This window comes from Phoenix dactylifera, unplaced genomic scaffold, assembly GCF_009389715.1.
Source record: "Phoenix dactylifera cultivar Barhee BC4 unplaced genomic scaffold, palm_55x_up_171113_PBpolish2nd_filt_p 000077F, whole genome shotgun sequence".
NCBI classification, from domain to species: domain Eukaryota; kingdom Viridiplantae; phylum Streptophyta; class Magnoliopsida; order Arecales; family Arecaceae; genus Phoenix; species Phoenix dactylifera.
Window position 1 is genome coordinate 827,934 of NW_024067676.1, and position 20,781 is coordinate 848,714.

The following is a 20,781-nucleotide window of genomic DNA, read 5'->3' on the forward strand; positions in this document are numbered from 1 at the left end:
CTTTTATAATTGGAAGCTGAGATCCTTTTGATCCAATTAGAAATGAATGAGCGCTTAAAACTTATTCCTAAGCTATAGCCTATCGACGGTTTGATGATTTGGAAGAACACATTATTGATGCTAAAAAAAAAATATTGAAAAGAAAAGTGAAGAGAATATTATGTTTAAGATCTATCATATTCTTTTCTCCATTTTGGTTTCTTTTCCTTACTTTCTTGTGTTAATTTGATGCCAATTCTAAGTCCCTCTTCTCTATGATATTTTATTTTCATTTATTAGGATATATTATTAACTTATTTGAGTTGGCGGGCTGGATATAGGTCGATAAGATAAATGGATTGCGTATGGATTTTATATTTATATTTTTAATTTGATTATAAATGATTTGGAAATGGATCGAAGATTTTAGTAGTTTGGGTTCTTGCTGACCTGAACCAAATCTACGATTTAGATGCCCTAGGTGCAAGCTAGCCGTTACAAATTTCTCATTCCCGCGGTAAGGGAATCGGATGGATGCAAGGGATCAAACGGCTGACAGGAATTTGATAACGTGGTACAAGATAAGGCTGTAACCTTTTCCGGATAACGGGAGTAATATAATTAGCGACTCGCGCTCTCACCACCAAAACTGCCTCCTTTTTTTGTCCTTTCTCTCTCTCGCTCGCTCGCTCCCATGGCGATGGCCGCTATTGGCCTCCACCAGCAGCTCCTTTGCTGCCCAGGGTCACGAGCCTTGTCCTCCTATAGACCTTGTCTCAGATCCCAAAAGAGTCGTCTCGTCCTCGTGGCCTCCTCCTCCTCTCCGCCGTCTCCCTCCTCGGAAACCAGCGCTCAGACCGCCGAGTCTTGTGTCAACTTGGGCCTTTCCCTTTTCTCCAAAGGAAGGGTAAGAACGCCAACTCATCCCTCGATTTGATTCTCGTCTCGTAAGCACGTTTAATGCTCCATTTTTTAAGATTAGAGTAAATTGACACTTTGGTGCGGGGGAATCTTCTGCGCCAGACTTTGTATCTGCAGGGAGCATTTAGGAATTGTGATCAGTTAAAAAGATCGTTGCTCTTGAGTTTTTGGTTGCCACTCTGAGCATTGGCGGTGGCAAAACCATTTATTGAACCCCCAAATGGTGTGAATTTGGATAAAGTCTAGATATTGAGAGCTTGATTGCAACAAATGACTGTAGCAATTTCTTTGTATGTTTTGACAGTTATGGCTTCTGGAAGTTAGGTTGCATGATCCACTATTATTTCAGCTGATTTGGTCATGCAAGTTATCTGAATTTTGGAGTGGAAATGATGCTTACAAATTTAAACTCATGCTCAGTATTATCATAATTTTTTTATTTCTGTCCAATAAAAATTTTTGGAAGCTTGAGGAGCAAGTGCTAATATGAATTATGGTATCGCACGCCATGATTGCTCATGCAGGACATTGGTTCCCAATACATAATATGCACATGAACAATATTGTATAGTGTGGTCAGTCTTGAACAACCCTTATGCCTAATGATAATTGAACTAACAAATGATTGCATTCTCCACATGATCACTCATTCAAATGCTGCAATAAATTTGATGTTATGCTAAAATAAAATCTGGGGTAATTAAATAGGCTATGTAGTGTTGATGTGACCATTTGAGTACATTGATTGACAATTAGTGAGAGGAGAGTTAGAGGGGGGAACATGATCATAGTGTAAATGTGCTGGAGCACTTGAAGCTTGTTGTCCATTGCTATCTTTAAATATGGATGCTTAACTACTTTGTTGTAAGAATGAGGTTTCTCATGGGCACTAAAAATTGCAATGATATATTGTAATTATGTAGAGTAAGAGACAGTATTGAGCCAATTATAATGAGTAGGGATTGCTGCATCTGTTGCTAGGGATGATGCTGTGGTCATTTTGCAGGGCCAAACCAAACTCCTAGTAACCTGTGACATGTAGCTGGAGAGATATGTCATGGGAGAAGAAGAAAGATTGTTTACTAATCCTCTATAGTGGACGAGGAATCAAGAGATGCCATAAGTTGACAAAAGTAAAAATAAATGATTTAAGGAAGCTAGTGGAAATACAGGAACACTTTAGACCAAGTACAAAAGAATCGATAAGTGTAGGAGCAAAATTGGAAGGAAAGAAAAGAGGAAAGGGTTATGAGAGGACAGATGGAGCCACAATAAAAAATAGGAAGCTTGGGAAGCTTTACGAAAGGTAGATGCTAGACAAAGGTTGTGTGGTAGGACACTTCTCAGGCAATGGTGACATACATTGAGATATGAAAGCACTGATCAAAAGTATCATAGCAAACGGACCCATAACTAAAAGGACGGAGTTTAGTGACTTAATGAAGAATAGACACTGAAAAAAAAAATTATGAAGAATGTACTGGTCAAAATTTTTTATGGAAGGCCACTCCCTTGGAGAAGGTAACATAGCTCAAGATATAGATGTGCAGACTGAAGGTAATGTAACAAGGATACAAGTATTCAACCATATATTAGGAACTTTGAGATGACCTGTTTAGTAACTCAAGTGGAAGCTTAGCTTGTTCATCAAAAGGCTGGGAAAAAAAGAGGTACAGCCTAAAGTGCATAGACATCCTTAAGAGGAGGAGAATAAAAACACTGATATGATGTGCACCTTGTAAGAATAATGGAAGGACTAGTTTTGTAGAAATAGGTGGATGTGGGATTAAATTTAACCAAGAAATGAGAAGACATGACAGCTGAAATGAGGAGCACATGAGTTGTCTCATGATTGCACTGACGCTTCCTCTCAGCAACATCATTTTACTCATGCCTGTGAGGACAAGACTATTTAGGAAGAATACCAGGAGAGGATAGTGTCAAGAACTTCAGATGAGACCTAACTCTGCGCATTGGTAGAACAAGGGCCTTGATGATTAAAGTAACAAGGAGCAAACATCCAACTGGTCTTCACCAATATTCAGTTGTTTGATCGATGCTGATGAAATGCATTGTGCCTTTCTTTCATTGACTAGATCCCCGAACAATGAACATCTTATATGAGCAAATAATGTAATTTCCTTTGGTTCTCATATATCTCACTACTTTTTTTAAATGCCTCAATGTTTGTGAATGTGATAGGTAAAGGATGCTCTCATGCAGTTTGAAAATGCACTTTCTTTGAATCCAAAACCCATTGAAGCTCAAGCAGCACTGTATAACAAAGCCTGCTGCCATGCATACAGGTAAGAACGTCTATCTCATCTCCTATAAGTATGTTATAGTAGCAGATAAGGCTTCTTTTTATTTTCTTTTCGAGATGTTATCATTAAGTTTGGTAAGCTATTATAAGAACACTTACTTCAACTAGTATGACTTATGTTCTGTTGTGTTTTGTGTAAAACTTTTTGAAAAAAAAGGGGGATGAGTCCGATTAGGAAGGGAATTGGACCAATTGTTTTGCTATAGTTTTCTGAAAAGGGTAAACTAGCAAGAATTTGAAGCAACAATCTGCAAATTAAAGGTTTTTTTTTTTTCTTTCTTCAACCTTATATATTTGAAAACTGATGATATTACTATTATGTCTGTTCATAGAAGCAAATTTAGTAATTTTGTGTGGGTCTTTCTGTTGCTGACAGTAGCTCTTTTTTTTTTCTTTTCGAAGTTGTTTTGTGATGTCATCTATCATTTGTATCATCTTGGTACATAATGGCAGAAAATGCATTTGTGCTTCTTACACAGACACACACACACACACACACACAAAAAAAAGCTGGATAAATCTAGAAAGAAAGGGTATTTGTACTTCTTTGGTTTTAAGGATCAAAATACCACAGTGCAGCTATTATCTTGTTTGCACTGTAAAACACTACTATTTACCATGCCCAATGCACTTGCCTTGTGGATGGAGTAGAGGAAAAAAAATGAGGCAAATTTTTAGGGAAGAGAGGGAGGAAGGAACTAAAATAAATAAAAAGACAAGATGGATTCATTCTTGGAAAGGTAAAGGGGTGATGGGGGGCATTGTCCAAGAGGCAAGTGCTGATACTATATATCAAGATAAAATTAGAACTTTCTGTAAATAATTTAACAGATCATTGGATATTATAAACTTTGAATACTTCTAAGTCAGTAAAAGAATTATTTTGATGATTAAAATACAAGAACTATGAGCAGGAAGGCAAGCAATATTGGATGGTAAAGGCAGTGAAAATTTGGAGAGAAACTATCCTTCTGCTATAGCTATAGATTGCTGCTCTTGATGAAGCGTCAAGGGTGCGGGGTGACTGTTTGAGGGATTGTAGGAATATCCTAATATGCATCTTTTGCGAAGGTGTTAACCAAGGTTCGCCGGACCGACCGTACCGGCGTACCGGTGAGCACCGGCACGGGTACGGTTCCGGTTCGGTACCGGCTTGGAACCGGTACCGAACCAGAGCCGCGCGCGCGCGGACATCAAAAAAAAAAAAACAACGAGTTCGCGCGCGTCCGCGGACGCGCACGGATGCGTTAAATGCCACAGAGTGGCATTAAATGGCCCACGCGGGCTGGCAGCCCGCGTGGGCACGGTGCCCCGCGCGGGGAACCGCGCGCGGGCACGGTGCCCCCGCGCGGGGAACCGCGCGCGGGCGCGGTGCCCCGCGCGGGGAATCGCGCGGGGGCGCGATTCCTGCGCGGGGAATCGCGCGGGGGCGCGCGTTCTCCGCTTGCGCGTCCGCGCGCGTTTCCCAAAAAAAAATTACCGCTTCCGCACGGACGCGTATAATGCCACAGAGTGGCTTTAAATGCCACTCTGTGGCATTAAGAGGCCCACGCGGGCTCCAGCAACGTGGGCACTCTTCCCCGCACGCGGGGCGCGCTGCCCTGCGTGCGTGCGCTCTTCCCCGCGTGCTCATGCGCAGGAAAAATGTACTTGGACCGGTGCGAACCGGCCCGGTTCGCACCCGTACCGGCTTGTACCGGCGCGAACCGGCCCGATTCGCACCGGTACAAATACGGAACCAAACGATTCCGACCCAGTTTGGGTCGGAACCGTTTTTATACGCTGTACCGTACCGGTGCTCGTCGGCACCGGTTCAGTATAGGCTGAACGGACTGGTTCCGGCCGGTTCAGCATGCCTTGGTGTCAACTTTGTAGCAGAAAAGTACAAAATTTAGTAGTCATGAAGTGACTCTCTCAATGACAACTTTTCTTTACCTTGATCTGGTGTAGTCTTTGCATTCAATGCATGACACTGCAATTGTAGTTTTATAACTTTCTAGACTCTGAAAGTGCCTTTAGGTATCTTTGCTTTTGCTTGGTGAGGAGCATAATACTTATTCAGTACCTAGCATGAATCTTTGTTACTTATCACAGATTGCTTGGTATTTGAAGTGATTCTACTATCCAATGGCTATGAAGAGACAGAACTGAGAGTGTACTGCGTTCGTGCTTGCAAAAGGAATAGGAAATTTTCATAAAACATTCTTTTTTATCCTCCATAGGTGTATTTAATTCCTGGATAAGTCTTATTTCTGTTTGAATAAAGTGTTCTTATCCCCATTTAATAATTACAAAGTACCAAAGTAAAGCTGATAATATTGCAGTCACTTTTGTTAAAAAGACAAATATGTCCCTATCTTTGTTGTTACTTTTTTGCTAGCCAAGTTTGCTATTAGTCAAGGATTTACATACTGGAGCATATTGATCCGAATTGGGCAATACCGTACCATATTGGTGGGGATCTAGTACCCAATGCACCCTTGTATGTCGGTACAACAGGATGTATGGTACCAAGTACCAACACATCGCTTGGTACCTACACTCGGTATGGGGTGTACCATGCGAGTATGGAAATCAGTACTTAATACCTTGCTTTTTGTCATTTCGAAAAATCTGGTGGGACCAAATGGCTGGGATAGCTCCATTCCAGAATGCATGTGGAACAGCTGATATTGAGATATCCCAGATTTGATCGAACTATCGGGGATTGCCAATTCTGATACCTATTTTGGCTGTTTGGTGGGATAAGTTGAGATAACAGTCTTTATCCCGATTTTATTGGCCTTCCAGGCACAGCCTAAGGAGTATTCTATTCTGCACATGATTGCTTCAAGGATGTCAAGTAAAGCTAACTCTTCATAAGGAAATGAACAGTGCACTGGCTTACAATCTAGCTGGACAAGGAAATGAATGCTGGATTTTTCATTGGAAACTAAAACTTGATTATGGATTGTGGCTTCATGCAACAGATTGATAACTTGAAAAAGAGGGTTGACAGATATTAACAGTCTAGTGCAAAATGGTGAGATGTCCGATCACCTTCTTCCATGGTGCAGGTCATAAGTGGATGATATGGAATTTGAGTTTTAAACTTTTCTTGGTCATGTTAGGATATAATAACGATAATTTGCAGAGTGACATTTCATGCTTTGGTTTGCTGCCATGGAAGGAGATATATAGAACAAAAATTTGAAGCCAGAAAAATCTGATGGACGGTTATTGTGCAGTATAACTTACCAGAAAATAAGGTATGTTCCTTGCGGGGGTGAATTTCATATCCTCTGAGAGCATGATCTGGAGGCTTGTTTCGTGATAATGGAAATGACAACCTGTGTGCTGCTGTTTATCTGCTAATTGACAGGCTTTGCTGAGCCAGATCGATTATCATGTATTTCCTCTTTAGGTCGTTAACTTACATTTTTGGTTTTGTCATTTAGGATTGGTTATGCTGTTGGAGACTGCTAATATGCCTTAGATAGAAGGTGCCTCTCTGCAGTAATTCTCCATTTTGGTCATTTGTTTTCTGATCAGTAAAAAGCCACTTTTTTTCTAGGAAAGAAATCAACCTAATACTTAGTATTCACTAATACAAACTCTATCGTCTAATGGCTTTTTCAAGCTTGTGAGCCTTCCAAATAACCAACAGGGGGCTCCTTATGATGTATTTAGTTCTTTAGCAACAGGTTATGAGACTACTTGAACTTTTAATCACATGATACCTTTCATTTGTTGAAACAGAAGGAAGGTGTTTCGTGATAGTTACCATTACTACTCTAACTAACTGCTGGAAGGAGAAATGTTATATGTTAGCTTCTTTAAATTATAATTTGAAAATTGTTGTACTTCATTTATTTTCATGAATCTATCTATATATATTTATTGTGGCAGAGGGGAAGGTAGGAAAGCTGCAGAATGTTTGCGAACTGCTTTGCGAGATTACAATCTCAAGTTCGGCACTATTCTCAACGATCCTGACTTAGCCTCATTTAGAGCTTTGCCGGAATTTAAGGAATTACAGGAAGAGGTTGCATTGCCATTGCCATTGCCTATTTGCAGTATCTGTCTATTCCTTTGGCTTGGCATATCCATGAATAGATCAGTTCATCTTTAGCTGCAGTATTTTTCACCTTTTGTGGGAAAATTTCTGCTTATCTGTATTTGTTGGTTTGTTAGGCCAGGCTGGGAGGTGAAGATATAGGATATGGATTTCGAAGAGACCTCAAACTTATTAGTGAAGTTCAGGCACCATTTCGTGGTGTTAGAAGATTCTTCTATGTGGCACTTACAGCTGCTGCAGGAATTTCAATGTTTTTTACTGTTCCCAGACTCCTTCGTGCAATTAAAGGTGGTGATGATGCTCCTGATATCTGGGAGACTGCTGGAAATGCTGCCATTAACATTGGAGGTGAATGAACATATATCCTATAATATTATTTAGCACATATTTGGTCTACTCGGTGTATGCTGTGATAAAGCATATACTAGAGCATGGTGGAGCAAAAAGTTCTAGACAATTAATTGGTTGTTTGTGCCATTAAATGATGTTTTTTCTTTCTAGGTTGCATTAATCTTAACTATTCATACTTTTCAGTTTTCACAATTAAAATGCTTGAGTTTATACTTGTTTGCTACTTTTAACAATTAGTACTAGCATAAACTAATCCTTCAAATGCTCATTGTACTTATAACTTGTTCTATAATGTCATGCAACTGCTAGGTTACCCTATTCACTTTAATCATATTTTTAATATATTTTGGTGATTTCCTTTTATTTATTTTTTCCTATTAATTCCATATAATTGGAACCATGCAAATTTCGGTTAAATGGAGTAGTACGCGGGGGATTAGTAGGCATTGTAGAACTCTTCTTGCTGCTCTCCATTTTACCAATACTGTTTGGATTCACTGGAGTCTCGAGGATCAAAAATTTTACTGAGGCATGTATCTTCCAACTCATGCTTTGATATTTTAACCCCCCCCCCCCCCCCCCCCCCCCCAACCCCCCCAAAATAAATAAATAAATAAATAAGAAAACTCTCTCAAACTGACATTTTTGTGGTCTGTGGAATTCTCTGTAGGACATTTTATCATTTATTCATTGTCTTTTCTTTCCCTCATCTGCAAATTGTTGCTTACATCTTTCATAACTGAGGCCTTATTCTTTCATAAATAATTCAGAATCAAGTCAAACCTTAATCTTGTTATGTGATTAGATCTTGCATGCGAATTTTCATTTTGAATTCATCCTGGTACTCTGTTAATTTCTTAGACTGATCAAGCTTTTGAATCAGCACTCTGTAGGCATCATTGTTCTTGTGGCATTGTTCATCTGGGACAATAGAAAAGAAGAGGAACAGATTGCTCAGATTTCACGAGATGAGACTCTCTCGAGATTGCCTGTGCGCCTTTCAACCAATAGGATTGTTGAACTCGTGCAACTCCGAGACACTGCTAGGCCAGTTAGTATCACTTTTGCTTCTTTCTTACCACCCGTTGATCATAAATCAACTTAGACATTCTCTTGCCTTTTCAGTTTACTGGATGTACTTGCTTACCCTTTTTTTTGCAACTACATTAATTTGACATGTTTTGCCTTGATTGCATTTTAAATTCCTATCTGAGTTCTGGTGTAAGAAAAATTTTAGGTTATTCTGGCAGGGAATAAGGAGACAGTGTCTAGAGCTATTGAAAAGGCTGAGAGATTCCGAACTGAACTGCTTAAACGGGGTGTTCTTCTGATTCCTGTTATCTGGGGTGACTACAGACGAACTTCTGTTGAGAAAAAAGGCTTTGGTCTTCCTTCAAAAGCTGCTGCCTCTGTTCCTTCTATTGGGGTTAGATTCATTGCTTTCTTGTACTTCATGCAGCATATATATATTTACTATTGAGACTCTCATACACAAAAACTTCCTGTTGGTCTAGTGAAAGATGTTCGGTTTATTTGAGCATATCCATATTGTTCCTGATGCAGTAGCAATGCACAAAGTTATTAACTGTAGGACCTGATAGTTGGTATTAACAGTTACCTGTCAATTGCATAATCTCAGCTGACTTCATTTTGTTTGCTTTATTTTCTTACTTGTTTAGCATTTATTGATGCCGAATCTATTGATTTCTGGTTTCTCAGCTACCTGAGCTTCTGTTTTTTTTTTGGGTGTTCTTTAATGTTGAAATGCTGAGTCTCAGCAATATGTAGTACCCTCTTTTATGTGACTGAAATAGCCTTATATGATGCTGAATATTTTACAAAGTGGGGCATTCTATTGAAATTGAATATTGATGAATGCGAGCAGCTTAATGAGGCCAATCATATGAACTCTTCATATAATAATTTAAATTTGTTATCAGTTTGTCTGCAGGCCTATCTTTCTGATTGATCGCTTGTCTGGTACTGGGATTTGCCGGTGAATGATAATCAGCAAACACATAGAGATGATGATAAGCATCGGAGTCCATTTTTGGACTTAGAGTTCATCATATGAGCTGCTTCACTATTTCAATGTCATGGTTTATTTATTTATTTAATTTTTTTTGATTGATTTGCTTCCATCTCAAACTTGTTGGTTCTTTTTAATTTTATCGTAATTGAGGTATTCAATCTTTAACATGTTTTCTAAATGCTTATGCTCCATATTTAGTAGTAAGCAAGCTCTAACAGCAACTTGATATTGCTAAAAGTTCTACATAGTGACTTTTCCTTTTAATTCTATTAATTTCAAATATTTATAATTCTTGGAATTAATAATTTGTATACATGTTGACTCTACAACATGATTGCATATCTTCATAGGAGGACTTTGAAAAGCGAACTCAATCTATAGTTGCAAAAACACGCCTGAAATCTGAAGTGCGCTTCAAAGCTGAGATTGTATCACCTAATGAATGGCAAAGGTTAAGTTCCTTTCACTTGTTTACCAATTTCTTAAAGATATATTACATTTTTGCTGGATAAGAGTTAAGTTTATAACTAACATCACTATATTTAGAATAGTTGTCTGTGCCTTTGACTTAGAGTTATGGAAGTTTCCATGTTATGATGTACCTAAATTTGTTGATTCAAAGTAGAAGATTAAGGGATACATGACTATCATCCTAATTCATTAGTTCATGCCTTCATGGGCTATCCAATCCTGGATTAAAGGGTATGCCAAAACGACTTCTGCATTAAAGTTTGTCAATTGATACTTTTTATTGAACATTCTTTGCCGGGCTTCACAAAGAAAATAAAGGTAGAATGTTTTAGATAGACTCATATGCCTACAATTCTCAGTAGTTTATTTTTGTAAATTTAATTTTATTTTGGTTCTTCAGGTGGATACGTGATCAACAAAAATCAGAGGGTGTTACTCCTGGTGATGATGTTTACATAATTCTACGTCTAGATGGCCGTGTTCGAAGATCAGGAAAGGTAAGTTCATGCACTAAAATTCCCTTGGTAAGTATGTTCTTACATTCTCATATATTCATGTGCAAACTATGTTTACATCATGCGTAAAATACTTTAGAATATCCAAGTCAGTGTGTTGGAGTTGTTCTAGTTATGGTTGTAGACTAATTCATCCTTCTTCAAATCATAGAAGCTGGGCTTTAGGTTTAGAAATGTCACACATTATGTTTAATCTTAGTCCAAAGAGGCACGAGGAACGGAAGTGGAAGGGGGAATGGATTTTTTGTTCAGGAACATGTCTGAAACCATTATGTAGCAGTTCCTCTTTTGAAGCTTATAAAATCTCTGACCATTGATTTTGACATATATTGTGTTTTTCTCTCTCTCAAAAAAAAAAAAGGCTCTATGTTCAGAAATTAAGCATGGTGGATAATTTCTTGGTGAGCAACTAATGGAATGCTCCAGTAGAATGGTAAAAATCAACACATACAGTTGCTATTTACTTGTAGAAAACATTTGTTACATAGCTCATCATGGGCTGGGCCTCAGGCCTAAACAATATTTATTTACAGTCAAGCTTCAGGCCGGGCCCATTCAAATTTGGCATTACCTGTGCCCAAGCCTGGCCCATTAACAAGAGGCGTTCTGGTGAATGTTTAAAGGATGACATGATGATATATTAAGATCTTTCAGAAAATGGATAAAAGAACAATGATAAGTTTTAGAAATAGTTGTGCGGAACAATTTATTTTCTAGTCATGATGAGATTCTACTAAAGACATCCTAAAGCCTTCATCTCTGTACACTTGCCATAAGGACCTGACATCAATGCTTAAGAGGAAATGTTGCATTCTATGTTATCTGTAAATAATTATATTACATATTGAGATGAAAAAATTGTCGGAATTGCTAGATATAAGGAATAAGGCAAGGTTAAGAAAGATTAAAATTCATACAAAGAGGTGGAAACTAGAGAAGTAATAAATGAAATGTAAGTAAAAATGAGGCCTTGGTAAACCTTGAGGTTCAAGAAATAATTTGCTAGTCATATGAAAATCTCGGGATCAACCACAACAGAAGAGTTGACAATAGAAAGACATTTCTTTGAACTGCATGCCTTTGAAACTTGAAGGGTGTTTTTTTTGAGATAAATGTAATATGGATTGATATATTAGAGAATATATTGGGATCAAATGCATGAAGATAAGCATCACTGATGGGATAATGTTAAGGCTGATGTGTGATAAAATTAGAGTATGAGTCGATAGAAAGTAACTTACATGAACTGGAGTTGCCAAAGTTTCAGGAATTTGCAACTTTTATTTTTTCTATGGATGAAAGTTTATTCAATTGGACCAATTGTAACCTAGACAGTTGGACTTTTCATAATCCATATATAAATACTTAAGGTAACTTTATTTGTTGTTTGGTGGCCATATGCCAAATACTTTTCATTTATTTGAAAATTCATGTAGGGGTTACTTTACTTTTATCAATATTACATATTAAATGTTATATTATTAATTATATATCAAGGAAATGAGACATAAATGCGTAGCTAAAGAAATAAAACAGAGCAAAGCTCCATTCGTTCTTAGCTCGGTATAGGATGGCTTTTAGCATTCCCCTGTAAGAGTGGGTCAAAAACTTATTCACCGGTAATGAAGGTATTATCATTTTATGACTTTATCATTTTCTCTATCATTGGCCTTTCATCTTACCTGGCAATGATGTTGCGGTATTATCAAATTCCTTTCATTTCCATTTCTGGTGCTAAGTGACCTGGTTCTATATTTGATGCCTAAAAACCTTGGGCATACTAATGCACTAACACACCAGCAATTAGAAAACTGATAAGTGCTTGTCTTAAGTTGATGTTGCTGAACTGAGAACTTCCAATTGACTGAAAGAGATTGCATGCTTCCTACTATGAAACAACTTGGAACATTGAATGGATTATTCCTGGATGATGGATTTATTTAATTATAGAAACACAATGTTTAACATTTTCTTTGGCAAATGCCAGACAGTCCAAACCTCATGCTTTGAATATAGTCAAGTACTTCCAAACCAATTTCATATACTATTGTCTTTCTGCAGGGCATGCCTGATTGGCAACAGATTGTCAAGGAGCTGCCCCCACTGGAAGATCTGCTCAGCAAACTAGAAAGATGAATTATATACACAATTGAGGAACCACACATGTTGGAAACATACATTCCCGGTACCATGCCTTGCCAGTGAATACTCATCTGCCATCTCTCATCAGAAGCTCCTCATTTTGTGACATATTTAATCATCATTCTTGTATTCAACTTCTTGAGCAGTCATATCATAATGACAATTCAACCCAAATTTTTAGATTTTCATATGATCCTAGTCTCAGATAGCTTTAGTTCTTTTAAGTTATGGATAGATTTAGATCTGTACAATCAAATAGATGAGATAAATGGATTGAGAGATAACTGCTATGCAGTTTTACTGATCGGAAATTGAAAACATCCTAGTGGTGTGTAAGCAGTACTTTATTTTGTTTTCTTTTTCAATGGGAGAAAAAGTTAATGGAGCAGGCAATTAAGATGAGTGGCGTCTGTTCATGTTCCAGGCTTTGTAATATCAGCAGGTATGGTAGATTAGGTTATGATGATTTTTTGTACTCTTCAATGCAGGGAGTAAAAAGTTCTAAAGAACTTCCTTTTGAGGCCCAAATTGTTCCTTAGTCTATTCTTCCTCTCATTTATTTTGGTATTTACACTGCACCTTGTTGTTCCCTCCATTGAATTTATTCTCAATCTTATCTCCACTTTTGGCTCTCAAGTGCCTCTTCTTAGGTTGCAATGCAAACTGATTTCCTTTGACAGATCAATTGAATTGATTTCCCCCCCCCCCCCCCCCCCCCCCCCCCCGCGCCGCGGCCAACACACACACACAAAAAAAAAAGTGGTTGACTTTCATATATTGTGTAAATAAAGAAGATAAAAATTAGGAGAGAAGGTAGATAATTTAGACTATATAATGATTCTTTGATTTCTTTTGTCAGAAACTTCATGTATCTGAGAAGTATGATACAAGCAAGTTATTAATGGTTTAGGTTGAAGACTAGGACATAGTAAACTAGGAGCTAGTACAACAACTGGAAGATTTCAAACATGTTAGCTGTATGTTTCTTAACTCGTGATGCAAGGTAGTAGGTGGCTAATAATCATTGAATCTGGCTTCTTGTTTGAGGCTTCTGTAATGTTTGGAAAAAAATATTCCTGTGATTCTTATTACGATCCGACAATTCTTCAAGGGTTGGATGACTTTTATTTGGTGTACTTATTTTATGAGGAAGACAAAAACAAACTTCTGGAACTTGGAGGGCTGATTTATTCAACAACTTCAATGGTTTTTAATGGGGAAACCTAGACAAATTATGTATTTAATATGAATATACATATGCCCAATTGACCAAGTTGGCATAATTTCAGTACTCATCTCATGATTTGTTGTGATCAATGCTGTCGGTCGATGACTTTGGGAAAAAAATGCTTTTGTTGAATGATGCTTTTTCTTGGTGAGATTTTGCAAACCAAATATGGTGTCATGACTACATTTTTATGTGGGATTTTACAGAAGAAATCCACCTACTATCAAAAATTTGGACAACCAAGCTGCATTTTTTTTTCCACCTGTTTTCAGAAACAGGCAATTCTAAATTGATCTGAATCTTTCAACTATTTCAGCATTATCAATCATCTTAATTGCATCGGTATCAGCCTCATTTCCATTCTGGTTTGTGTAATGCTGTAGTCCGATTTTTCTTGTGTAACTTTGTGAGTTGTACATCACTCATTTTTTGTTGTTATGCAAATTTTTCTTGTTAAGTTTGTTTTTGCTTTGAAAGCTTAGGCCTCAAATCTACCCTCCAGATTCGACAGTTCAATCTCATGTTATGGTCATCAGGAAAGCACCAATCAATTATTTACATGGATGCGAAAATTGTTAAACATCATGGACATTTTAGCAAGAACTAATATATAGTTGCTATAAGTTGAGGATTAAATATATGATGGAACTCAAAAGGGACAGGGAGCCATGATAATGTGGTAATTTCGTTGGCAGATGATTTTCTCAATGATTTAATTTAAGCTCGCAATTGCACATAAGAAGACCACCAAAAATTGTGTCAATTTTGTTATTACACTTCGCCATCCACCCGGCCGGTAGATTAAAAGCACCAAGGCTTATCTAGGCCAAATCCTTTCACTAAGATATGGTTGTCGATCTCTCTTTCTTTGTGATATCACTGATACAACATTTACCAACCCAAACTTTAAATCATTGGGAACAAGATGTTTAGTAGCTAGAGACATTAGCTATAGAATCTTTTAATGCTATCTTTTCTTCTTAATGTGGACGCTGCAACTTAAAGTAGGTTTTGAAAGGGTCATCTTCCTCTCTTTGAATAAGAAAGTATGCAACTTTTTAGAGGAAAGGAAGTCAATGTATATGTCCTCCCATGAGGGGTGGTTGTTGTTGGATTTGGATTATTTATTTGGTCTAAGAGTTGGTGAGCTACATGACAAAGGTGCAAGTCAGCCGAAAATGGCAGCTTATGGGAGAATAAGAGTGGACGAAAGATTGTTCCTTGGGTTTGATTACATTGGGTATTTGCCCTGGGGTTGGAGAGAGTTAATATACTTTTAAAAAAAAACTGAAAGAGAAAAAAAAAATTATTATGGTAAATTGGATAAATTAAACCAAACGAATATAAATATATCTATAAGAATCGACAAACAAAATATTTAACAATTGATCTGAAAAATTTGTAACATTATCTTTGTGTGATCCTTCAAAAGGATGCGACGTTCTCTTCGTGTCATTATGTGGCATTGAACTTTTCTATTAAATTTGTGGTGGTTTTAAGACAGAAGAATTCTCAGCAGCTCAATTTTTTAGAAAATTGTTAAATCTTAAGTTTGATAAGTGTAGCCAGGAATGGGAAAAAGAAGCATACACTCTCTTTCAGAAATAGGGATGTGACCACTGGGAGTATGGTTTTATTCAAAATCAACCAGTTTGTTGATAGAAAATTACAGGTCCAATAAAAAGTTTAAAAATTCTACTTTGTTTACACAGGTTTTGGTAGGATAGGTAGGGAAGTAGAATTGTAAACAGAACTGGTAGAGTCAAATACAATAAGATCTAAATCCAAACCTATTACTTGATTGCGTTTGATGTTGTGATCTTTTGCAAAATTCTGGTTTATGGTTTTAATTAAATTGACATCTGCAATATATATATATATATATATGTATGTATAGAATTTTTTATTACATACATAAGTACAGAGAGACATATAAAAAAATGTTTTGAATAAACTATCAAGTTAGCAGGTTAAGTTTATTTTATCTCATCTGAGCTTGAAAGACACTAATGTCCGGGTCCTTTAGTATGATTAGATGCCATTTACAACCCCAAAGGCAAGATCTAAAGGCCTGCTTTTAATAACCATTCCTGTACTTTTTTGTCCCCTTTTCCTAAGAAAATCATTCAGTCTTGTTCTTTGGCATATGTTTGTGTTTTAGTTGTCACAAGTTCCATTTGAAGAGACTGTCGACAGAAACTGTATTACGGTATAAAAGAATGGATATTAAAAGTCACCAAAAAAAAATGAAGATTGATGGTAATAATTATGATGCTTTGTACATGATGAACTCGAGTTGCTAAAGCCATATATAGTTTTGATTACGATGCGTGAAAATTGGTAGATTATTAATTTCTTTTGCATCATTAAGTTTGCTAAATTTTGCAGATAATGTGATCCGACAGCAATGAGGCGGCAATTTGCTCTACCCTATCAGATATCCGACCCAATCTGATTCTAATAAATCAGATTTTACCTGATCCTAATAAAGTAAGTTTTATCCGAACCATAATGGATCCAGGATGGATGGATATGCATAATGGTAAAAAAATTTCTGAATTTGATCTGAATATATATATATATATATATATATATATATATATATATATATATATATATATATATATAACTCTTCATAAATCTCTCTCTTAAAAAAAATGATATATATAAAAAAATAATTTTTGTAATTTTATTTGACTTGATCCATCTAACCCACTTCGTTTAACTCTATTTATTCTATCTCGTTCCGTGACAAGTATGAGCGAGTATAAATAGTGGCTTATTGGATCCATTGCCATCTCTATATAAATTTTTTATAATAATAATAATATTTTTGAACTCGAAACAAAGTGAAAGTCTTGGGCTTTGTCTCCCTATCAATTTAACACCATTTGAATGATTCTTTTGTTGACTTTTCATCTTTTCATCATGTTATCTTAATCACAAAGAGTAGGCTCTCCTTTTTGTGGAAAACTATTTTTTTATAAAAAATAGTAGAGCTACTAGGCTGTTTTTTTTTTTTTGGGGGTAACCGGCAGGTAGAATTACTACATCAGCAGCCCACCTACTGCTCCATTCACTGATTCACCAAACTATCCGAGGCCATAGCCTTCAGGAAGTGTGTTCATGTGCAATAAAAATTAGATTGCCACCAATCTCATTCTTTTTCTTCTCTCTCTACAGCCAAGATGGCATGGCCAATCATATTTTACATGTGTTTTTCTAATGCTATGATTGTATTTTTCTGTAGGGCCTAGTCTGCATTTTGTACTGTGATTGCTCGAGGCGTACTCAGTAACGAGACGCCGGTTTACCAAAAAAAAACATAGCTTGCTGATATGATCAAGTCTTTGTTGGTTCATTAGATGCCTGTAGATAGCTCTGAATTAAGACAATGAGACCACCCTAGCTAAATGAAATAAATAGGATTGCGGGGACTTCAAAGGGTGCCAAATCTAGACGAAATACATTTTTTTTCCCTTCAAAGTGTACTCTTTTAGGCTGTCTGTCGAAATGGAATAAGTTAATCCCGAGTAACTAGATTAACTTACTCTTTACTTTGTAATCAGTTACATTGTCTTCCATGATACAGTAATTTATTCACGTATGATGTGGAATAAATGAGTTTAGAAGGTAAAAAGTTATGTGCCAACTTTTTTAAAATATCCATTTTAATGAGTCTTTGGTTGAAAGGAATATAAATAATTTTTCTCCATCTTGCTCTTAATTATGATACTATAGAAAATATTTTTAGATTGAACTAGTGACATGACCACACATCTAAACATTGTTTAAACTTTGTCATGATTCTATCCCTACAAAGATATTAAGAGCAGGTCTAATTTATCTCCTTGATGCTAAAGGACCCCATGATTCTTGATGAGTTTTGATAAAGTATGTTAATTCTAATTTATATTACATCAAAAAATATGCCAACTAGAATAGTTGGTAAAATTATTGGGTTTGGTTATAAGTGATCTTAATTCAGCTTTTGCCTCTATTTCTAGTTTTCCAAAATATAAGAAGAAAAGAAAAACCACCTTAGCTGCTCTTGGTGGCTTTTGCTTCACATGGTTACGCTAATCAAACAATCACATTGCCTGAATGCTATATATACTAAAAGATCTATTCGTGGGGTTGGTATTGGATATCTAAGCACATCCACTAGCAAGATCCAATGATTTATATTATAGATGATTTCGAGTATTCGAAAAATTAAAAATAAGAGAAATGAAATCGCTACACTTATTCCATCTTCGATGTCCTCTTCAACCCTTTTTTTTTTTATTTTTTTGGCAAGACCCATCTTTAAGTTTATGTTTTCTCCTAGGATACGAAGATTTTTTAAGTAATTATTTTCCCACTCGCATGAAAACTATTTTTAAGTGATTGTTCAAACATTAGTTTTCATTGAAATTTAGGCCATTGATCCATGCTCTCATTAACCTTTTGGTTGAATTTCTTATGCTAGTTTGGATCCCTACTACCACTAATTTTCATAGAAGTGTATCCCATTTGAAGAAGTCATAGAAGGCAAATTCATTCGTCACATCTAGATTTACTAACAATTGCTCTCTCTCTCTCTCTCTCTCTCTCTCTCTCTCTCTCTCTCTCTCTATATATATATATATATATATATATATATATATATATATGTATATATATATGTTTGATCTGCAAACTATCTTGTAACGTACCCACTAAATTCTTGTCCTTTTTGTTAGCAACAATTCCTATAATCCTTGTATCCCTCGCCACACATCCATAACATATCGCAAATATAAAACACTATTTTAGGCTATCATGCATGCGAAAAAAGAGTTAAGCTAGCACAACAACAATCATCCCCATGAAGGTATTATAATCTTTAAAACCCAAATTTAATTAATGATAAATATGTTGCTTGGTTAATTTCATTGGAATATACCTCATGCATGCAACAGTAAAATTATTACCACTAGCCAGCTCGATTATATTGGAGGGTGATTCGGCCATCGTAATCAACTGAATCCAGAGGATCCGAGTGGCGGTGGAGGAGGTACTCTTGCTTCAGAATATTTTGGCTATGGTGAGTGATGATGTGCCCTTTCAAACCAGGCATATATTTAAAGAGGCTAACGAGATCGCAGACTGGGTGGAAAGGAGGAGTTATATAGAGCACTCCGAGATTTGTTGTTTTCTAGTATTATTGAATGTATCCGTACTTGAATTGTATAAAATATAGTGCCCAAAAATAAAATAAAAAAAAATATTACCACCATTTCCAAAAAAAAAAAAGAATGCAAGTAAAAAAGCATGATAAGCTAAACCGAGCTTGGTTCAGCGGTAGCATTCTCTTGCTCACTTGCATGTGGTCAACCCGGGTTATGTACCTGCATGGAGCTCGGGCTTTAAAATCCCCATAAATAACGCTTGCAGTACTTAAAAACAAAAGAAAATAACATAGAGGTAACGGTCCCAGAAATTAGTACAATTAAACGGTGCACAAACACAGAGAAAAACAATAAAAAAAGAAGGCAGCAGTGAAAAAAAAAGGCTTCAGACCTGGTCTCTCTTTCGCTCTCTCACACGCCAATCCAATGAGCTCCGTTCCCCGACACCTACCGTCCAAGTCAAGTGGCATCTCTTGTAATTCTCCCACAACGCCGGGCCCAATTAATTCCACTCCCTTCCCTTATCATGCTCCCTCTCCTCCCCCCCACCCCCATTCCCCTCTCGCTCTCTTTGCCCAGAGCTCGGACAAGGAGAGAGATACCACGACGAAATAAAAGCCTTCTCTTTTCTTCTTCCAAGAGAAGAGAGAGGCAGAGGGAGGGAGAGGAATTAAAGCAAACACATCATCGGCATTTGGCGCCGACCACTCCATGGCGAAACTAGCGGGACTTCCTTTCCTTCTTCTGTCCCTCCTTGTCGCCGCTGCCGCCACCGCTGCCGCCGCCTACTCCAGCGGCGGAGCAGGGGAAGGCGCCGTGCCGCTGAACTGGATCCCGGGGATGTCGACGTGCCAGGGGACCATAGAGGAGTGCCTCGCCGGGGAGGAGTTCGATCTGAGCTCTGAGGTGGCCCGCCGCATCCTGGCGACCTCCGACTACATCTCCTACAACTCCCTCAAGCGCGACAACACCCCCTGCTCCCGCCGTGGCGCCTCCTACTACAACTGCCGCCCCGGCGCCCAGGCTAACCCCTACTCCCGCGGCTGCTCCGCCATCACCAAATGCCGGAGTTAGCTCTCTCTCTCTCTCTGTGTGTGTGCGTGTGTGGCTCTCTCTCTCTCTCTCTCTGTATGTGTGTGTGTCTCCCTTCCGAGCTCCCCTGTTATCTGTTTCTTTGCTAAAGGGAAAGGCTTCTTCTAGTAAGAGAGAGAGAGATTAATTTGGTATGTGATGTTGTTGTTCTCTTCATGTTGTTATTGTTGTTGCTGTTGTTTCATTGTTATGTAAACATGTTTTATATGTCTTGTGTAAAAAAAAAATCTGATTTTTTTTCCGGTCCCCTATACAGTTGAGCTTCCTTGTGTTAATCTTTGATGAATTTATGTTGAATAATTGATGCTCTGACTGTTGGTGCTGTTGCTGTTGTGGTGGTGTTGTAAAGTGGTTCTCTATGTTATTTGTGTGTCGAAAAAAAGGGCTATAGATTTAGCTCTTTCTTTGGTCATTGTTGATGAATTTTTGCTGAATATTAGTACTTTTATTGCTGTTACTGTTCTTGCATTGCGGGTTTTAATTAATTGTATGTGTGATTTGTGCAAATAATTCATTG

At 37.3% G+C, this 20,781-nt stretch overlaps 2 protein-coding genes across 5 annotated transcripts; both read left to right on the plus strand.

Moving 5' to 3' along the window:
- Window positions 1–604: 604 nt before the first annotated feature.
- On the plus strand, window positions 605–13,193 carry LOC103715095 (protein LOW PSII ACCUMULATION 1, chloroplastic). 4 transcript variants are annotated; one of them, XM_008802618.3, is made up of 10 exons: window positions 796–886; window positions 1,003–1,123; window positions 3,103–3,206; window positions 7,112–7,247; window positions 7,397–7,628; window positions 8,525–8,682; window positions 8,869–9,057; window positions 10,014–10,114; window positions 10,535–10,631; window positions 12,711–13,193. In XM_008802618.3, exons 2-10 carry the CDS (start codon window positions 1,121–1,123, stop codon window positions 12,783–12,785), a joined length of 1,095 nt encoding a protein of 364 aa, XP_008800840.1. In that variant the 5' UTR covers window positions 796–886; window positions 1,003–1,120; the 3' UTR covers window positions 12,786–13,193. The 4 variants fall into 4 exon arrangements, with proteins under 4 accessions (XP_026663488.2, XP_038972215.1, XP_008800839.1 ...); XM_008802617.3 differs by lacking the exon at window positions 1,003–1,123 and having other exon boundaries at window positions 609–886; XM_039116287.1 differs by lacking the exons at window positions 1,003–1,123; window positions 7,112–7,247 and having other exon boundaries at window positions 608–886; window positions 7,402–7,628.
- A 6,518-nt stretch (window positions 13,194–19,711) lies between these two features.
- On the plus strand, window positions 19,712–20,577 carry LOC103715094 (rapid alkalinization factor-like). The gene has a single exon (XM_008802616.4). It carries the CDS (start codon window positions 19,884–19,886, stop codon window positions 20,244–20,246), a length of 363 nt encoding a protein of 120 aa, XP_008800838.1. The 5' UTR covers window positions 19,712–19,883; the 3' UTR covers window positions 20,247–20,577.
- Window positions 20,578–20,781: the final 204 nt, after the last annotated feature.

Excerpts from the sequence above, each read along its gene's own strand:
- LOC103715094 (XM_008802616.4), top strand. The coding sequence starts at position 19,884 with ATGGCGAAACTAGCGGGACTTCCTTTCCTTCTTCTGTCCCTCCTTGTC.
- LOC103715095 (XM_008802617.3), top strand. The coding sequence starts at position 674 with ATGGCGATGGCCGCTATTGGCCTCCACCAGCAGCTCCTTTGCTGCCCA. Across the intron at positions 3,207-7,111 it reads GCCTGCTGCCATGCATACAG|AGGGGAAGGTAGGAAAGCTG; the intron begins GTAAGAACGTCT and ends TTATTGTGGCAG. Across the intron at positions 7,629-8,524 it reads TGCTGCCATTAACATTGGAG|GCATCATTGTTCTTGTGGCA; the intron begins GTGAATGAACAT and ends AGCACTCTGTAG.